The sequence below is a fragment of the Acanthamoeba castellanii genome (assembly GCF_000313135.1).
Source record: "Acanthamoeba castellanii str. Neff unplaced genomic scaffold scf7180000084608, whole genome shotgun sequence".
NCBI classification, from domain to species: Eukaryota; Discosea; order Longamoebia; family Acanthamoebidae; genus Acanthamoeba; species Acanthamoeba castellanii.
Window position 1 is genome coordinate 17,112 of NW_004457669.1, and position 13,544 is coordinate 30,655.

Sequence of the window (13,544 nt, forward strand, 5' to 3'; positions counted from 1 at the left end):
CAAAGTGACCCCTTGTTTGGCGCTGTAATATCGGATTCCTGGTTTTTGTCATGGAGCGATTTCTGCATCATGTCGGCAGAAAATGACTGGCATTTTTCGTAAAGCCAGAAAAATCACAGACACGGCTGCGTTGGGTGGTTTGTCGATCGATCGCTCATCAAACAGCGGACGCGGGTGTGTGGTTGAGCTGGAAGATGAATCTCAGCTCAGAACAGGAGACGCAGTTGCAGGACTACCTGGTGGAGCAGTTGGAACCAATGTAAGTTATCTATCACCTGTTTAATTGCCACCATCTGGCGCAAATCTCATTTAGCTATGTATTTTTGGTGGCCACCAGATGTGCTGCCGATCCGAAGGTGCTGTCCATGTACATTCTGGCCCTCATTAAGCGCGATGACATGTCAACGGAGCAGGTCAGAGAGTTTTGTACGACTGAGCTTCAAGATTTTTTGAAAGAGGGTACCCTTCTCATCCACCGCCGCGCCAACCACTCCCACTTGCTAACCATTCATCTCTCACAGAGACGAAGCCCTTCATCGGGCGCCTTTTTGATATGCTGCACGAGATGACCTCGCGCCAGTCCGGTGGTGGTGTGAAGAAGGAAATGGATGACTCGCGCCGGCACAAGGAGCGAAGAGAGGATTTCGACAATGAAGACGCGTACGATCAGTATGAGGATCGCAGCTCGTCATCATCGCGGCGATCGGACGACAGCAGAAAGAGACGATCAGATCAGGGCGAGCGAGAGCGGGAAAGGAGCCCAGCGCCCTATGATGACGACAGCAGAGATCGCAAGAGAAGGCGAGCTGGCTCGGAAGAGGCCGAAGAGCGCTCGCCCTCGTCGCAGAGGCGCGACCGGCACAGGCGCGAGAGGGACCGTGAGGACACCAGAGATGTGCTGCCATCATCATCATCCTCTACTTCCACCACTTCGTCTCGGAGAGGGTACGATCAGCGCGGCCATGAGGCTGGTGGGCGTGTCAACATCGACCGGCCTCTTTCTTCGAGCCGAGGCAAGGACGAGATTGCAGGAGGAGGTCGGTGGGAGGGAGGACGTGAGGACAGCAGATCCCACCCCAGCGCGTCCAGCAGCCGCTACGATGATGGCCGAGGCTCTCGAGACTACAGCTCGCGCAGCAGGACTGGCGGGCGCGACACAAGACCCGGTGGCGATTTTGGTGGCAGCCGCATTACCGGAAGGAAGCGAGGTGTGTGCTACGATTTTGAAGGTATCCATCGAATCTTTTCGGCTGTGTTTAATTGATTTATAATTTGATATTATTTCTAAATTATTTGTTCTTGTTGCACTGGTCACGCTCATCATCGATTTTATTTTATTTTTTCCCACGTAGAGCGTGGTGTGTGCGTCAAGGGTGAGAGTTGTGAGTATGAACACCTTGGGCGGCCTCTTGTTGTTGACGAGGCAGGTCTGTCCAAGCTGCAGAGCGACCGTGGTACGCTACTACTGCTCTCGTCTCTCTCTCTCTCTCTCTCTCTCACTCTTAGCATGCTAACTGACGCGCGGCCTCGTCTTGTCCAGAAGACACTGAGGAAGCCGGTGCCTACAATCCGGAGGATCCGTTCCTCAACAAGACCAGCCCCATCCCGGTGTGGCACGGTCCCACGTCCCGAGCTGCGCCTCCCGTGCCACGCGGTGGGCGGGGCGTCGCGGGTCCCGGGCTGCTCAACCCGCCCATGCTCCCCCTGCCACCCATGCCTCACCCGCAGAGGCTCGGCAATCAGGGTGCGTACACCACCATCGATATATAAAAGTCGCATGGCTTGTCACCTCGTGCCTGGTGTGACCGATGATTAACACACCTCACATTGCGAACGCAGGCGTTCTTCCGCTGCCGTCGGTCCCCATGCTGCCGCCTCATCAGGTGCCCTACCATGGCGGGGACGGGCTGATGCCCACACCCGGCAGCCAGCCGTACCCGTCGCGCGGCATGCGTGGAATGCGCGGCCGAGGCCGGGGCGGATACCACCAGAGACCTTCCTACGAGGACGAGGGGATGTTCCGCACCGAGACGGAGAGTGCAATCACCGACACGGCCAACTTCGGGGGCAACCGACCCCCTTATGAGTCTCATTACGGCGACAACCAAGGTACGATTGCCTTGTTCATCACCGCCACCGCGGTTCCCTTCTGCGCAGAAGAAAGGCCGGCGCCAACGAAGTCCTCGCTTGTGTTGTTACGCAGGAGGCGGTCGTGGCTTCAACCGGTTTAAGCGCGGGCGGTATGAGGGCGACTACGGCCACAGAGGGGCCAGGCCACCGAAGCCTCAGACCGACTCGATTTGCGTGGCCCGTATTCCGCAGGAGCTGAACACGATTTCGCAGCTCAACGCACACTTCCAGAAGTTTGGCAACATCGTCAACATTCAGGTACGAACAACATTTCCGACATACTCGCACATGTCATGCGGCTCGGTCTCACTCCCCGGCTTTTGCCTTCTTCTTCTTTTCTTCTTCTTCAGTTGGATCCCGCGAACAAACAGGCATTCGTTCAGTTCACGAGCAACGCCGAGGCGCTGTTGGCCCTGCGCTCGCCCGAGGCCGTGATGAACAACCGGTTCATCCAGGTGTACCTGAAGAAGGACGAGGCGCAGGAGGGCGGCGCCCCGGCCCCCGTGGTCCCTCAGCCGCCCCGACCCGTACGACCATTCCCCCCCAGTCTAGACACCCGAACCGCGGCGCGTCACGGATGCCATGCTAACTCCTCTGTTTTTCTGCTGAATAGGCGGTCCGACCTGTGCCCACGTCCACTGTTCCCCAGCCGGCGATGATGTCGCGAACGCCCACGTCTCTTGTGGTTCAGCCCGCCGCCGCGGCTCAGCCCAAGAACCTGGAAGAGCTGAAGAAGAAGCAACAGGAGCTTCTCAGCAAGCAACTGGAGCAGCAGAAGGTACGCGTGGAAGTTGAGAGTGTTCTTTATTGGTTGCTTGCTGGGCCTCAAGCTAATGTTTTGTTTTTTGTTCATAAAATTAGAAACTGCTTCAACTGCTGGAGAAGATGAAGGGAACCACGTCGAAGGAGAAAGACGAGGTCAAGGCGCAGCTCACGGCCCTCACCGCCAAGATCGGCGAGGCCATGAAGAAGGCGCGCGAGGGCGTCGCCAAGCAGACGGCCGCTCCGGTTGTCGGTGCCGCGCCTGCCGCTGCCACGTCGTGGAAGAAGCTGAGCGCCGACTCCGAGAAGCAGCGGTTGGACCGTGAGCTCGAGTTGCTCGCCAAGTCCAAGGCCGTCATCGAGACCAGCACCAACGGCGCCTCGGCGCCTCCGAAGAGCACCACCAGCGAAGCAGGCGCGAGCCTGGCCGAGTCGCCCGAGCTGAGCGCCGTCGGTACTTCTTCCCTGCCGGCCCCTACGAAGGAGGTCGATCAGTCGCGTATGGAGGCCCTGCAGAAGACCCTGGCCAGCCTTCAGGAGGAGGCCAAGCAGCTCGGCATCCCCGCCTCCCAGATTGCCGCCCAAGGTACTTGCTTTACGCCCTCCCAGGGCAATGGGACAATGACCAGTCAGTCAGTCATCGGGCTCCAACACTTATTATGGGTCTTCCCCCCCAAACAGTTACCGGTGTGCCCTCGCTGGCGGGACCCCGAGGCCGCGGAGTCGGGATGCGCGCCCGAGCTGCTCCCTGGTGGGGCCGCGGCAGAGGCAGAGGCGGTCGAGGTACACACGCCCGCGCATCTCCTTCACCGCCACAAGTTGTGTCGTGTGTTTATTTACCTGTGCGTTGCGCTCGCTTAGGTCGCGGGTTTGCGAGTGCGCCGCGCTCGTTCAAGCTGGACAACCGTACCACGGTGGTCTGCGTCCACGACGTGCCCCAGGAGCTCAGGGACGAGGCGCTACTGCGCGCCCATTTCCAGGCCTTTGGCGAGGTCATCTCGCTCGCCATGCAGCCCGACTCCAACAACTTCCTGGTGCAGTTCGCCCAACGGTTCATGGCCGAACAGGTATGTACCCCCAACCAACACAGCCCCCACAACTGGCGCAGCCCTGGAGCGATGGCTTAACGTGCGCTTGTCCTCCCCGCCAGGCTATGCAAAAGGGCACGGCGTTGCAGGGCCACATTTTGAACATGAGCTGGCACGACTCCACTCAATCGGCCGGCGAGGCGGGAGAGCAGCTCGAGCTGGCTTACACGGAGGCCGAGAACCAGGTATGGCGCAGCGTCGTTTTCTTTTTCTCTTCTTTTCTTCCTCTTGCGGGCCTTGACCTTACCGCCCTGATTATTGCGCAGGAGGAGGTCGAGGAGTACCAAGGCGGCGAAACCTTCGTTGAGGAGCCCTTTGCCGTCGCCGAAGAAGAGATCGACATCGACGAGGACAAGGAAGAGCGCTCCTGGAAGAGAGAATAAGCCAGCCGTCGGGACCTCCTTTCATCTTCATCAACCCATTCTGGGTTCGCCTCTCCCCTCTCCTCTATTCTCTATCTCTCTTCTCCACCTTTAACACTCATGTATCTCCAGCCGCCACTGCAAGGCGTGTACATGCAATGCGCATTCCCAAAAGAGCCAAATGTGGCCAACACCTCTCGCTCTTGAGAGAGAGAGAGAGAGGTGTACACCTATAAAACATACACCATAACACTACCTACATACCACTACCAGCCACAAGAAAAAGAAAAACAGAGCACCCAAGTGGCTTCCCTCTTCTCTATCTCTCTTCTCTCTCTTTCTCCTCTCCCCTCTTTCGACCAGGCCAGGCCCACTCCTCACTCTTCGCAGGTTCTCTTTCCTTCTCTTCTTCGCTTGTTGTTTGGTATCATCAATTGGGTGGTCTGGCGTTCGCTTTGTGGTGGAACTGGAGGCACGAAGGTATGTGACACAGGTACGTCTGTCCCGCCCCCTCTTTTTTTTTGAACCCCCTTAGTGATGATGTTCCCGCTGCGTGCGGGCGTGAATGTGGAGTGTATGCTGAAGAAACGCGCTCAATAAAGATCAGCTTTTGTTGTTGGGCCTTTGGGTGGGTGTCATGGCGGCGCAAGCGCAGCAAGGCACCGCTCCGCGAACACCTCGACGAGCTGACGCACAAGCTGGAGCTCGGCAGAGTCTTCTGTGGGTGCTGCGTCGTCCACACCACCAGCGCTCGCCGGCCGTGAGAGGAAGACACGCACGTCGTCGCGGCTGCGAGCTTCGGCGAGGAAGACGCGCTTGAGATTGGCCACCAGCTTCCCCGCCCCATTCCCCCTCCTTCGGTCGGCCGTGGGCGTGGCGGTGGCGGTGGCGGTGGCGAGAATGGAGGCCACCCGACCGCGCAGCTGCTGGTCGAGCCGGTGGAGGAAGTTGGTCAGACACTGCTCCCGGTCCTCGTCTCGCCGTCGCTCGCGTTCGCGCTCCTCGCAGGCCTCGGCCCGCACGAAGTTGTCGCTCCACATCGCCGCGATGGCCTGCCACAGCCGCTGCAGGTCGAGGTCTGCGGCTGCATCGCCCTCCGGCTCCTCCTCCTCCCTCTGCGGGTGCACAACACACGTGTGGCGCTCCCAGCCGTGGTCCGCGGGTTGGGGCGCCTCGAACCGAGCGTGCATGCGCTCGATGATCTCGTCTGGAACGCGCGCAGAACCCGTGCGCCGGGCGTTACGGGCGAGCGCCACGGCAAGCGGTACCTCCACATACACCTGGCCATAGGGCACTTCGTCTGTTGTCGTCGTTGTTACCGACCACGCGAAGGGTGAGGCAAGTGTGCAGTGCTGGTACAATAGAGGAGTGGGTACGAACGTTTCTTGGCGAGGAGGTAGCACTGGTGGCGCATGCTACGGTAGTACATGTTGTCGTCCACCACGATCAGCCGGCGACTCACACACGTGCCAATACTGTTGTTTGTTTGGCGGCTCTCGTCTATGCGGCGTTCCACTTCGAGGAGGGCGAGCGCCCGCGACCGGCACCACCTGTCCGCTTCGAAGTCGATAGCAACCTCCTCCACTTCGCTGCTCGCCGCAACGACCCCGCCGATGTCGACGTCATCGAAGCTAATGTGGTGCACCTCTACCTGCAGCTCTCCATCAATATGTGTGGCGCTCGACTGGGCCAGGCGTCTGGCGAGGGTGGACTTGCCAGCGCCAGGCAGGCCGCACAGGACCAGCACCATGCACGCCCCGTCCATCTTCTGTCATTCTTTGGTTTCTTTTTCTTTTCCTTTGTTTTTCTTTTTGGTTTTACTCGGTAGCTCCTTTTATGGTCAACCCGGCCAAACTGGTTGGGCAACGAAGCCTCTTCTCATCAAACAACCAAAACCTTCCACGCATCAACATACCCCACAATGGTACGTCTTGTTGACCAGGCTATTCCTTCTTCTCTCCCTAACTGATGGTTTTCAATCAACAATTGTGGAGTAGAAGTTCCAGCTGTTGCTGTTGGCAGTAGCCTTGTTCGCCGTCCTCGCGCTCGTCGAGAGCCGCCCTCTTCCTCGTACTCCTCCTTCACTGCAACCCAATCTGATTGATGGCTGATTGCGCTTCTTGATTCCTCTTACAGGTCGCGATTGCTGGGCCGACAGCGAGTGCAATAGCAGCGTGGAGTACTGCAAGCGCCGGGTGGGTCACTGCAACTCGGAGGGCTTCTGCGCTTCCAGGCCCACTGTACGTGCTTTTGTGCCCTCTCATTCCCCTTCTTCATCGATCCTGATCTAAGTCAGCGTCGTATGCAAACAACCTTGCAGGACTGCGCCTCCACGGGCACCCCGGTGTGCACCTGCACTGGCGAGACCCTTGAAAACGACTGCTCTGCCGCCGCCGCTGGCGTCACCGTGGCCTACGAGGGTGAGTGCACTAACTGAGCTCATCCACCATGAAGCCAGCACAACACTTCCACTTGTGTAGCCTTTTCGCGGTCCAAGTTGCAACGTCGAGAAATAGAAAAAAGAAAAAAAGCAAATCCACAACAAGCTAATCACAATCAGCGGAAAGATGAGGCGGAGCTGTGCATCAGTGGCGGCTGGAGGAGCGAGCTGGGGGCGTTGCGGTCACCAACCGGCGTCGCGCTTCCCCACAAGCATGCTGAGACAGGCCGGGTCGGATGGATTCCGCTTTCTGCGCCCATCGCTGACCACGATGCGGATGTTGGGAGCGACAAGGAGCTACGCTGAGAGGGTGAAGGTGGATTATCACTATGGACACGAAAAATTCGGGAAGGACCAAGCTGAGCCAGCATCCGAAGATACGACGAAGCCCAAGGTCAAGGGCGCCAAGTTGTCCGGTGTACAGGGTGGCAGCAAGACGCGCAGATGGTACAAGCAAGTGAGCGTTGGTACCCGCCCCGCACAAATGTAATTGAGATTTTTAGATTTGCAATCGGGACTATTGTCTCATCGATTGCACTGCGCACAGGAGAGCGAGAGGGCGGCTGGGCGCCGCTACTAGATGGCCGGGTGATTTTGACCCCAATGGAGCACCCACTTGTAGTACCCTCGCAGCATAACGCGCTTATGATCGCGGCCGAGTGGGAGATGCAGCAGCCGTACATCAAGCCCGACACCATGCCCATTGTACGGAAGCGCCAGTCCTCTTTCACCACTCCTTGCATCCCACTTGCTCACTCATGCTGCTTTCGTATACAAACGACTCTACAGACACGCCTGGCCACCACAATCATGGACCGCCTTGTCGAAGGCAAGCCCGAGATCAGACACGCCCTCACTCTCGAGATGCTTGACTACATCGAAACCGACACGATCTGGTGTGTACAGCGTTTCGACCCCTCGGCTCCGCGACACTGACCGTGAATGTGGTTTCATCACATCAGCTACCGACCCGATGACAGAGAGAAGGAGCAGGTGCTCTACGACAAGCAGCAGGCACAGCTTCGTCCGTTCTTGAAGTGGTTCTCGTCCTTCTTCAACATGGAGCTCATGCTTCACTTCAGCGTGATTCCCGAAGCGCAGCCGGAGGAGACCATCAACGGTCTGCGCCTCCTCCTTCACAACACAACCGGTACGCCTCGCGTCACACTCAAACTCAGCCCGCGAACCGGCTATCAACCAACACACACACACTCAGATTGGGAGCTGGGCTGCTTGGACACCTTGGTGAGCCGAACCAAGTCACTCGTCCTCGGCCTCGCGCTCTGGAAAGGTACCGCACGCCTCTGCTGTGTGCGTGTGCGGTGGTGCGTGTGCGTGTTGCTTACGCGCACATTTCGCGTTCCTTGTTGTGCAGGCCCGTTCTCTGTCGACCAGTGCATCGCGGCCAGCAGGATCGAGGAGGACCACAACATCGCCGAGTGGGGCGAGTGTGAGGGCGCGCACGACCTGGACAAGGTCGACATCTACAAGCACGTCGCCGCCGCCACTGCCTTCCTCCGCTCGCTCCCGCCAGAGCAGTCGAGCCTCAAGCAGTGGTAAAGCACAAAATAATAAACAATAAATTATTTATTATTGAATAAGATAAGATTTACAACAAAAATAAGCCATAAAGTTCAATTCATCTCTCCGGGCGAGATGGCACGGCCGCTGACGCATGTGCGACTGGAGGACTGCTTCGGCGAGGAGCATCTTGTGGAGATCCGGACCTTGCCAGAAGATGTACAACAGGCCGTGCAACAGCAGCTCGAAGAGAAATATGGCATCAAGCAGGCTCCCATCCCTCAAAAAGAGCCCGGAACCATCGGTACAGCAGATGCGATTTTCATTTGTAATCCATTATGTTGTTTATTGATTGATGAGTTTTATTTTATCGTGTTCAATAGATGAGGGCGAGGTGAGGGAGTGGCTGGTCGGGTTGCCACTTACCGACACACACCCGCTGCCGCCGCTGCTCGATACCGCCCTCGCGTGGACCCGCAAGGCAAAGTGCAGGTGCGCTCTCACACGCCTGCGTGTCACACTTGTCTTGTACTTGGCTCAACGCAGTGCGCGTGGCAGGGCGGTGCTTGACAAAGTGGACGACTTCACACCGCGCGTGGCGGCGCTGCTGCCCGCGCTGCTGCCCAGGCTCCCCGGCGAAGCACCGACCGACGACGAAGACTCGACACTCTTGCGCGCCGCGATCTTGCTCCTCCGCCTTCTGCGCAACCTGTGCCCCAACTCGCCTGACAACCAGCACCACATCAGGTACGCCAACCCAGCCACTCACACGCAGCATAGAGTCACGACGCTCGCCGACCGCGCTTACCTGCGATGTGCGGCGGTGCTGCGGTGCGGCGCACAGGGAAGCCGGGGTGATCGAGACCGTGCTGGCGTTTGTGCGCCGCATGGAGGAGCGGACGCGTACGCTGCAGGCGGAGAATCAGGCCTGCAAGTCGCACACGGAAGCCATGCGCATGGCCCTGCAGCTGCTGGCCAACTTCTGCACGGCCAACTCCGAAAATCAACAATACCTCTGGGAGCTGCTCTTCCCTTCCGCCCTTCTGTACGTGCTCGTTCTCCTGCGCGCACGCGTGTGTAAGGCGCTGACGTCATCATCGGTCTCCGCTGTTTCCTGGTTCAGGGACCTGATCACGGTGTCGACCGATCCCCAGTGCACGGGGCACGCCTGCATGCTGCTACACAACTGCACCCACGCGCAGTCGCGCTGGCGAGCCCAGGTGGCGCTGTCGAGGCCACACATGGAGGCCCTCGTCGCCGTGCTGGCGCACGAGGGCGCGGGCGGAGGCGCCTACGCCGATGCGTTTGAGTGGGCCGTCCTCTTCCTCGAGGCCGTGCTCAAGGACGGCCTGTTGTCCCAGATTTGGGCCAATCTTGCCAGCCCGACCCTGCCGTACGTCATGGCCTACACCCTCCCCCCCTCTACGTTGTGGGCCAATGCGCTCATGTATCGTGAGCGTCGTCGATCGGGTCTGTGTAGTGTGAACAGGGTCCAAGTGGTGCTACTGAAGATACTCGACGGTCTGACCGACCGCCTGGCTAAGGTCGCGAATGGGTACATGCCTCACCCCTTCTACCGCGCCTGTGATTTGGCCGGGTTCGACGTTGGCCATACTCACTCCTATCGCCTTCTTCCATCAACGAAGGACCACATCGACGGCGTTGATGCCCCTCGAATCGTACGTTTTCCTGGCGCTCGAGTTCAAGCGACTACGGGACGAGTTCTTCTTCCGACGACAAGCGCCGAGCGGCGCAGTGGCGATGGAAAAGAAGAGGGAAAAGAAACAACAGAGGAGGAAGTGGAGGAAAACGATACCGATGCGCGCCTACAGATCGAGATGGAAGATCTGAGCGACGCGTTGCTGCTCCTGCTGCAGATATTCTCGGCGGTGGCGTTGTCCGACTCAGCTGAGAATGCCCGCTTGAAGACCGCTCTCGCCGAGGCGGGTTTGCTACAGACTGTCATCGGTTCGTAACCACGCACTCACACATGCACCGCTCCACACACACACACACACACACACAACCACACCACGACGGTCATGGCTCGCAGATGCGTAAGCCAACATGCTGACCTAGCCCGCTCCTCTCAGAAACGCTCGGCCTTCTCTACCAAGAGGCTCAGACCACCAGCACTGGCGCCGGCACGCGCAAGTGGGACGACCCTCCGGCGATGAAGAGGGATCTCGTGCGTGTCGTCGCCAATATGGTCCACGCCCACACCGCCAACCAGGACCTCGTACGCCTCTCCCCCACTCCTCCGCCTCTCTACAGAGCCACATGTGTCGCTTTGCCGTAACGCATGCTGATGGGCAACACGCTATCAGGTTCGAACCCTGGAGGGCATTCCGCTGGTGCTCAACTGCTGCCAAGTAGACGACCTCAACCCATGTACGCTGCCGTCTCACTACTTTAGCTCACACAGCACATTCATTTGGCTGATCGATGTGCGCGCGTAGACATGCGAGAGTGGGGCATCCTGGCGGTGCGGAACCTGTGCGAGGACAACGAGGCCAACCAGCAGATCATTTCGTCGATGCAGTACGTCGGGGTGGCCGACAACCCCGAGCTGACGCGCATGGGCCTCAAGGTCGTCATGGAGGGCGGCCAGTTCCGCCTCCGCAAGCTCGACGAGTAAGCGCCATTTTTTTTTTTTTTGTGCTACGGGGAAGAAGTGAGGTTTGCGGAAAAGAAGTTTGTGGAGCTCCAACGTCGAGTTCTCTTCTGCGCAACGAACATGGAGCAAGTGCGTGCGCTGTACGACTTTGCGCCGGCGACTGCGCAGGAGGTGGGCTTTGCGAAGGGCGACGTCATATCCAACGTCGAAGTCGTTGATGAGAACTGGTGGCGGGGCACCACCCCCAATGGAAGTTACGGCCTCTTCCCCTGGTACGGGCCTGTTACACACCTCCATCCTTCTCTCTTCTCTCTTTGCCCCCCCCCCACGGCGTCGCTTTCGTTCTTTTATTGATTTTCGTTCTTGGGGGGGGTTGAAGTAATTACGTGGAGAGGATAGTGGCGGCGGCCCCTGCCCCGTCACCGGTGGTGGTCACCCCCGCTGCCCCCGTGGCGGCCACGCCCAAACAGCTGAACATTCCCGTACGAGCGCTGTGGGACTATGTCGGGCAGACCGAGACCGAGCTGTCCATCGGCAAGGGCGACACCTTCACCGTCATCGAGAAAGACGACGAAGGTAGCTTACAACCCGCCCACGCGTCAGCTCCTCGAAAGTGAATGAGCTCCTTGCGTTGGCCAATTATGGGCAAACTAATGTTCTTTTTGTTTGTTGGCCTGTTTCGCTCCTTGGCACACGCTGTGTGACACACAACGACAGACGTGTGGTGGAATGGAGTGTACATGTCGGCGGGCAGGGAGGTCAAGCGTGGCTGGTTCCCTGCGTCCTACGTCGAGGAGGTGACCAACACCGTGGTTCCCAAGCCCGCGCCGCAGCCAGTGGCCTTCTCGCCGCCGGTGGCCAGTACTATCCCACCTCCCTCTACTCAGTGACGTTAATTCGTCGTCGTGTCATCCCCACCAACGCGGTGCACCTGTGTGTCGCGTGCGTGTCGTGTGTGCGTGTGCGTGCGTGTGCGTGCGTGTATTTGTGCCGTGTGTGCGGCTCAGGTGCTGCGTCGCCAAGTGCGAGCGCGTATTCTGCCCCGTCGATGCCGGCGATGGGGGGTTATGGAGCGGCTCCCACGCGAACGACCATTCCGATCGCCCAGCCCCCCCAACAACCTGCGTTTACACTGCCGGTGTCGCCCCGAAGCGAGCCGCCTCCGCACAAGGAGATCAAAAAGGTGCGCGCAACTCAAACACCCCGCTTCCCTCCCCCATCGAGTCGCGCCGCCTCACCCTGACATGCGGTGAATAAAAAAAACAGGAAAAGATCGGTAAAGATACGTTCGCCTTCTTGGAGGTGCACGTCTTCGAATGCACCGGCCTGTTGCTCCCCAAGAAAGGTTGGTTGCCCGTCGTACAAATCAATTGTGCCCAACGGCGCGCCATGTGTGGGGTACTTAAGACAAGGGAACATACAGGAGCGTCGGTACAGATCGCCCTGAAGGAGTTCGGTAAGATCAGGAAGGTGTTCCAGACCGCCAACATCAAGAAGACCGTCGAGCCCACTTGGAATGAGAGCTTCCAGCTGTACGCCCTCACAACAGCTGTTGCAGTCTACCCGCGCTTTTGGCTCACGCTCACCTCCTCCTGAACCGAACAGCAACATTGTCGATCCGGAAGAGACAGATCTGGTCGTGTCGGTGCTGGACGGCAAGAAGGCCGTGGGCGAGATCGAGTTCCCGCTTCGCTCCTCCAAGCGCACCCAGTTCGAGGAGGTCGGCGGCTGGGGTACGTTACGTTGTGTTGTGCGCGCGCATTCAACACTGTTTCATTCCTCCTGCATTCCTCACCCTCCACATTCCTCATTTTTGCGGGTAAATGCGTACTGGCGTGTAGAGAACAAGTGGGCGCTGCAGGGCAAGGAGGCGCAGGGCACGCTGCACTTGACCATCAAGTACCGCGACGTCAACTCGATCTCCAAGCCGGCCCAGTTCGTCAAAGACCAATCGGTCACCTCCACCGGCGGCGCCATCATCACTTCCAACCTCAGGTCTCTCCCTCTCTAACGTCACATACCAACTCAACAACCAACCCCCCCCCGCCGCTCTCACTGATCGCCGCACTCGCGCAGTCCGGAGTGGGCCAAGGTGCTCAGCGCGGCCGAGCTCCCTCTCGACGGCGCCCGTCCCGCCGCAACGCCCCAGGTTTTACCCCCGCTGCTCCATGCGCACAGCTTAGCAACTTACCCTGGGGCCTGGTGTCGTTGTCGTTGTTGATGATGACGGGATCCGAAACCCAGCACCAGACTCCCGCTCCGGCGCCGGTGCTGGCCGCGCCAATCCACATCCCACAGACCACGCCCGTAGCTGCCGCCGCTGCAGGCTTCAACAAGCCTGTGCAGCCCGCAGCAGCCTTCAAGCCGCCTCCGCCTGCTGTACCCACCACCTCCATTTGCATGTGTTGATATCCCGACGTGATTGATTGCTCACTTTGGCGCTGGCGATTGCAGGGTCCTCGGCCTCCCGTGCTCGCAGCCCAGGGATCGCCTGCCGGCTCGCCGCAGCAGTTTCGGCCTCCGCCGCCGGCCGGGCCGCGACCCGCCCCACTCCCCGGGCGGGAGCCGCCGCCACCAGTTCGCCCGCGCTGGCCGTCCAACAGCAGCCGCGGCCGGTGCAGCAC

General features: G+C 59.2%; 7 protein-coding genes across 7 annotated transcripts in view; 6 read left to right on the forward strand and 1 right to left on the reverse strand.

The window, feature by feature from the left end:
• Positions 1-194: 194 nt before the first annotated feature.
• ACA1_074460 (RNA recognition domain containing protein) lies at positions 195-4,363 on the forward strand (the record flags this gene model as incomplete). The annotated part of the gene is made up of 14 exons (XM_004353355.1): positions 195-259; positions 338-459; positions 522-1,229; positions 1,428-1,454; positions 1,541-1,744; positions 1,840-2,109; positions 2,204-2,388; positions 2,481-2,657; positions 2,744-2,908; positions 2,992-3,478; positions 3,574-3,675; positions 3,754-3,959; positions 4,043-4,165; positions 4,247-4,363. 14 exons carry the CDS (start codon positions 195-197, stop codon positions 4,361-4,363), a joined length of 2,958 nt encoding a protein of 985 aa, XP_004353407.1.
• Positions 4,364-4,977: 614 nt separating this feature from the next.
• ACA1_074470 (chromatin associated protein kti12 protein) lies at positions 4,978-6,107 on the reverse strand (the record flags this gene model as incomplete). Its single annotated transcript, XM_004353356.1, has 2 exons — positions 4,978-5,642; positions 5,723-6,107. 2 exons carry the CDS (start codon positions 6,105-6,107, stop codon positions 4,978-4,980), a joined length of 1,050 nt encoding a protein of 349 aa, XP_004353408.1.
• Positions 6,108-6,178: 71 nt separating this feature from the next.
• Positions 6,179-6,779, forward strand: ACA1_074480 (uncharacterized protein; the record flags this gene model as incomplete). Its single annotated transcript, XM_004353357.1, has 3 exons — positions 6,179-6,266; positions 6,479-6,582; positions 6,663-6,779. The coding sequence occupies 3 exons, from the start codon at positions 6,179-6,181 to the stop codon at positions 6,777-6,779; spliced, it is 309 nt and encodes a 102-aa protein (XP_004353409.1).
• Positions 6,780-6,996: 217 nt separating this feature from the next.
• ACA1_074490 (ATP synthase mitochondrial F1 complex assembly factor 2, putative) lies at positions 6,997-7,718 on the forward strand (the record flags this gene model as incomplete). Its single annotated transcript, XM_004353358.1, is given in 4 exon segments — positions 6,997-7,249; positions 7,330-7,403; positions 7,416-7,487; positions 7,572-7,718. The coding sequence occupies 4 exon segments, from the start codon at positions 6,997-6,999 to the stop codon at positions 7,716-7,718; spliced, it is 546 nt and encodes a 181-aa protein (XP_004353410.1).
• A 6-nt stretch (positions 7,719-7,724) lies between these two features.
• On the forward strand, positions 7,725-8,342 carry ACA1_074500 (ATP synthase mitochondrial F1 complex assembly factor 2; the record flags this gene model as incomplete). The annotated part of the gene is made up of 3 exons (XM_004353359.1): positions 7,725-7,932; positions 7,999-8,073; positions 8,158-8,342. The coding sequence occupies 3 exons, from the start codon at positions 7,725-7,727 to the stop codon at positions 8,340-8,342; spliced, it is 468 nt and encodes a 155-aa protein (XP_004353411.1).
• A 96-nt stretch (positions 8,343-8,438) lies between these two features.
• Positions 8,439-10,941, forward strand: ACA1_074510 (spinocerbellar ataxia type 10 family protein; the record flags this gene model as incomplete). The annotated part of the gene is made up of 10 exons (XM_004353360.1): positions 8,439-8,607; positions 8,687-8,795; positions 8,862-9,050; positions 9,148-9,696; positions 9,793-9,858; positions 9,950-10,024; positions 10,045-10,250; positions 10,397-10,542; positions 10,631-10,694; positions 10,763-10,941. The coding sequence occupies 10 exons, from the start codon at positions 8,439-8,441 to the stop codon at positions 10,939-10,941; spliced, it is 1,752 nt and encodes a 583-aa protein (XP_004353412.1).
• A 99-nt stretch (positions 10,942-11,040) lies between these two features.
• ACA1_074520 (SH3 domain containing protein) overlaps positions 11,041-13,544 on the forward strand; it is a gene marked incomplete at both ends in the record, with an annotated part of 2,945 nt that continues 441 nt past the window's right edge. Inside the window, 11 exons of the mRNA XM_004353361.1 lie at positions 11,041-11,192; positions 11,300-11,496; positions 11,638-11,781; positions 11,928-12,103; positions 12,187-12,265; positions 12,344-12,452; positions 12,526-12,653; positions 12,762-12,915; positions 12,997-13,069; positions 13,099-13,299; positions 13,375-13,497. Coding sequence (XP_004353413.1) covers positions 11,041-11,192; positions 11,300-11,496; positions 11,638-11,781; positions 11,928-12,103; positions 12,187-12,265; positions 12,344-12,452; positions 12,526-12,653; positions 12,762-12,915; positions 12,997-13,069; positions 13,099-13,299; positions 13,375-13,497 — 1,536 coding nt within the window. The remainder of the gene's footprint in view (positions 11,193-11,299; positions 11,497-11,637; positions 11,782-11,927; positions 12,104-12,186; positions 12,266-12,343; positions 12,453-12,525; positions 12,654-12,761; positions 12,916-12,996; positions 13,070-13,098; positions 13,300-13,374; positions 13,498-13,544) is intronic.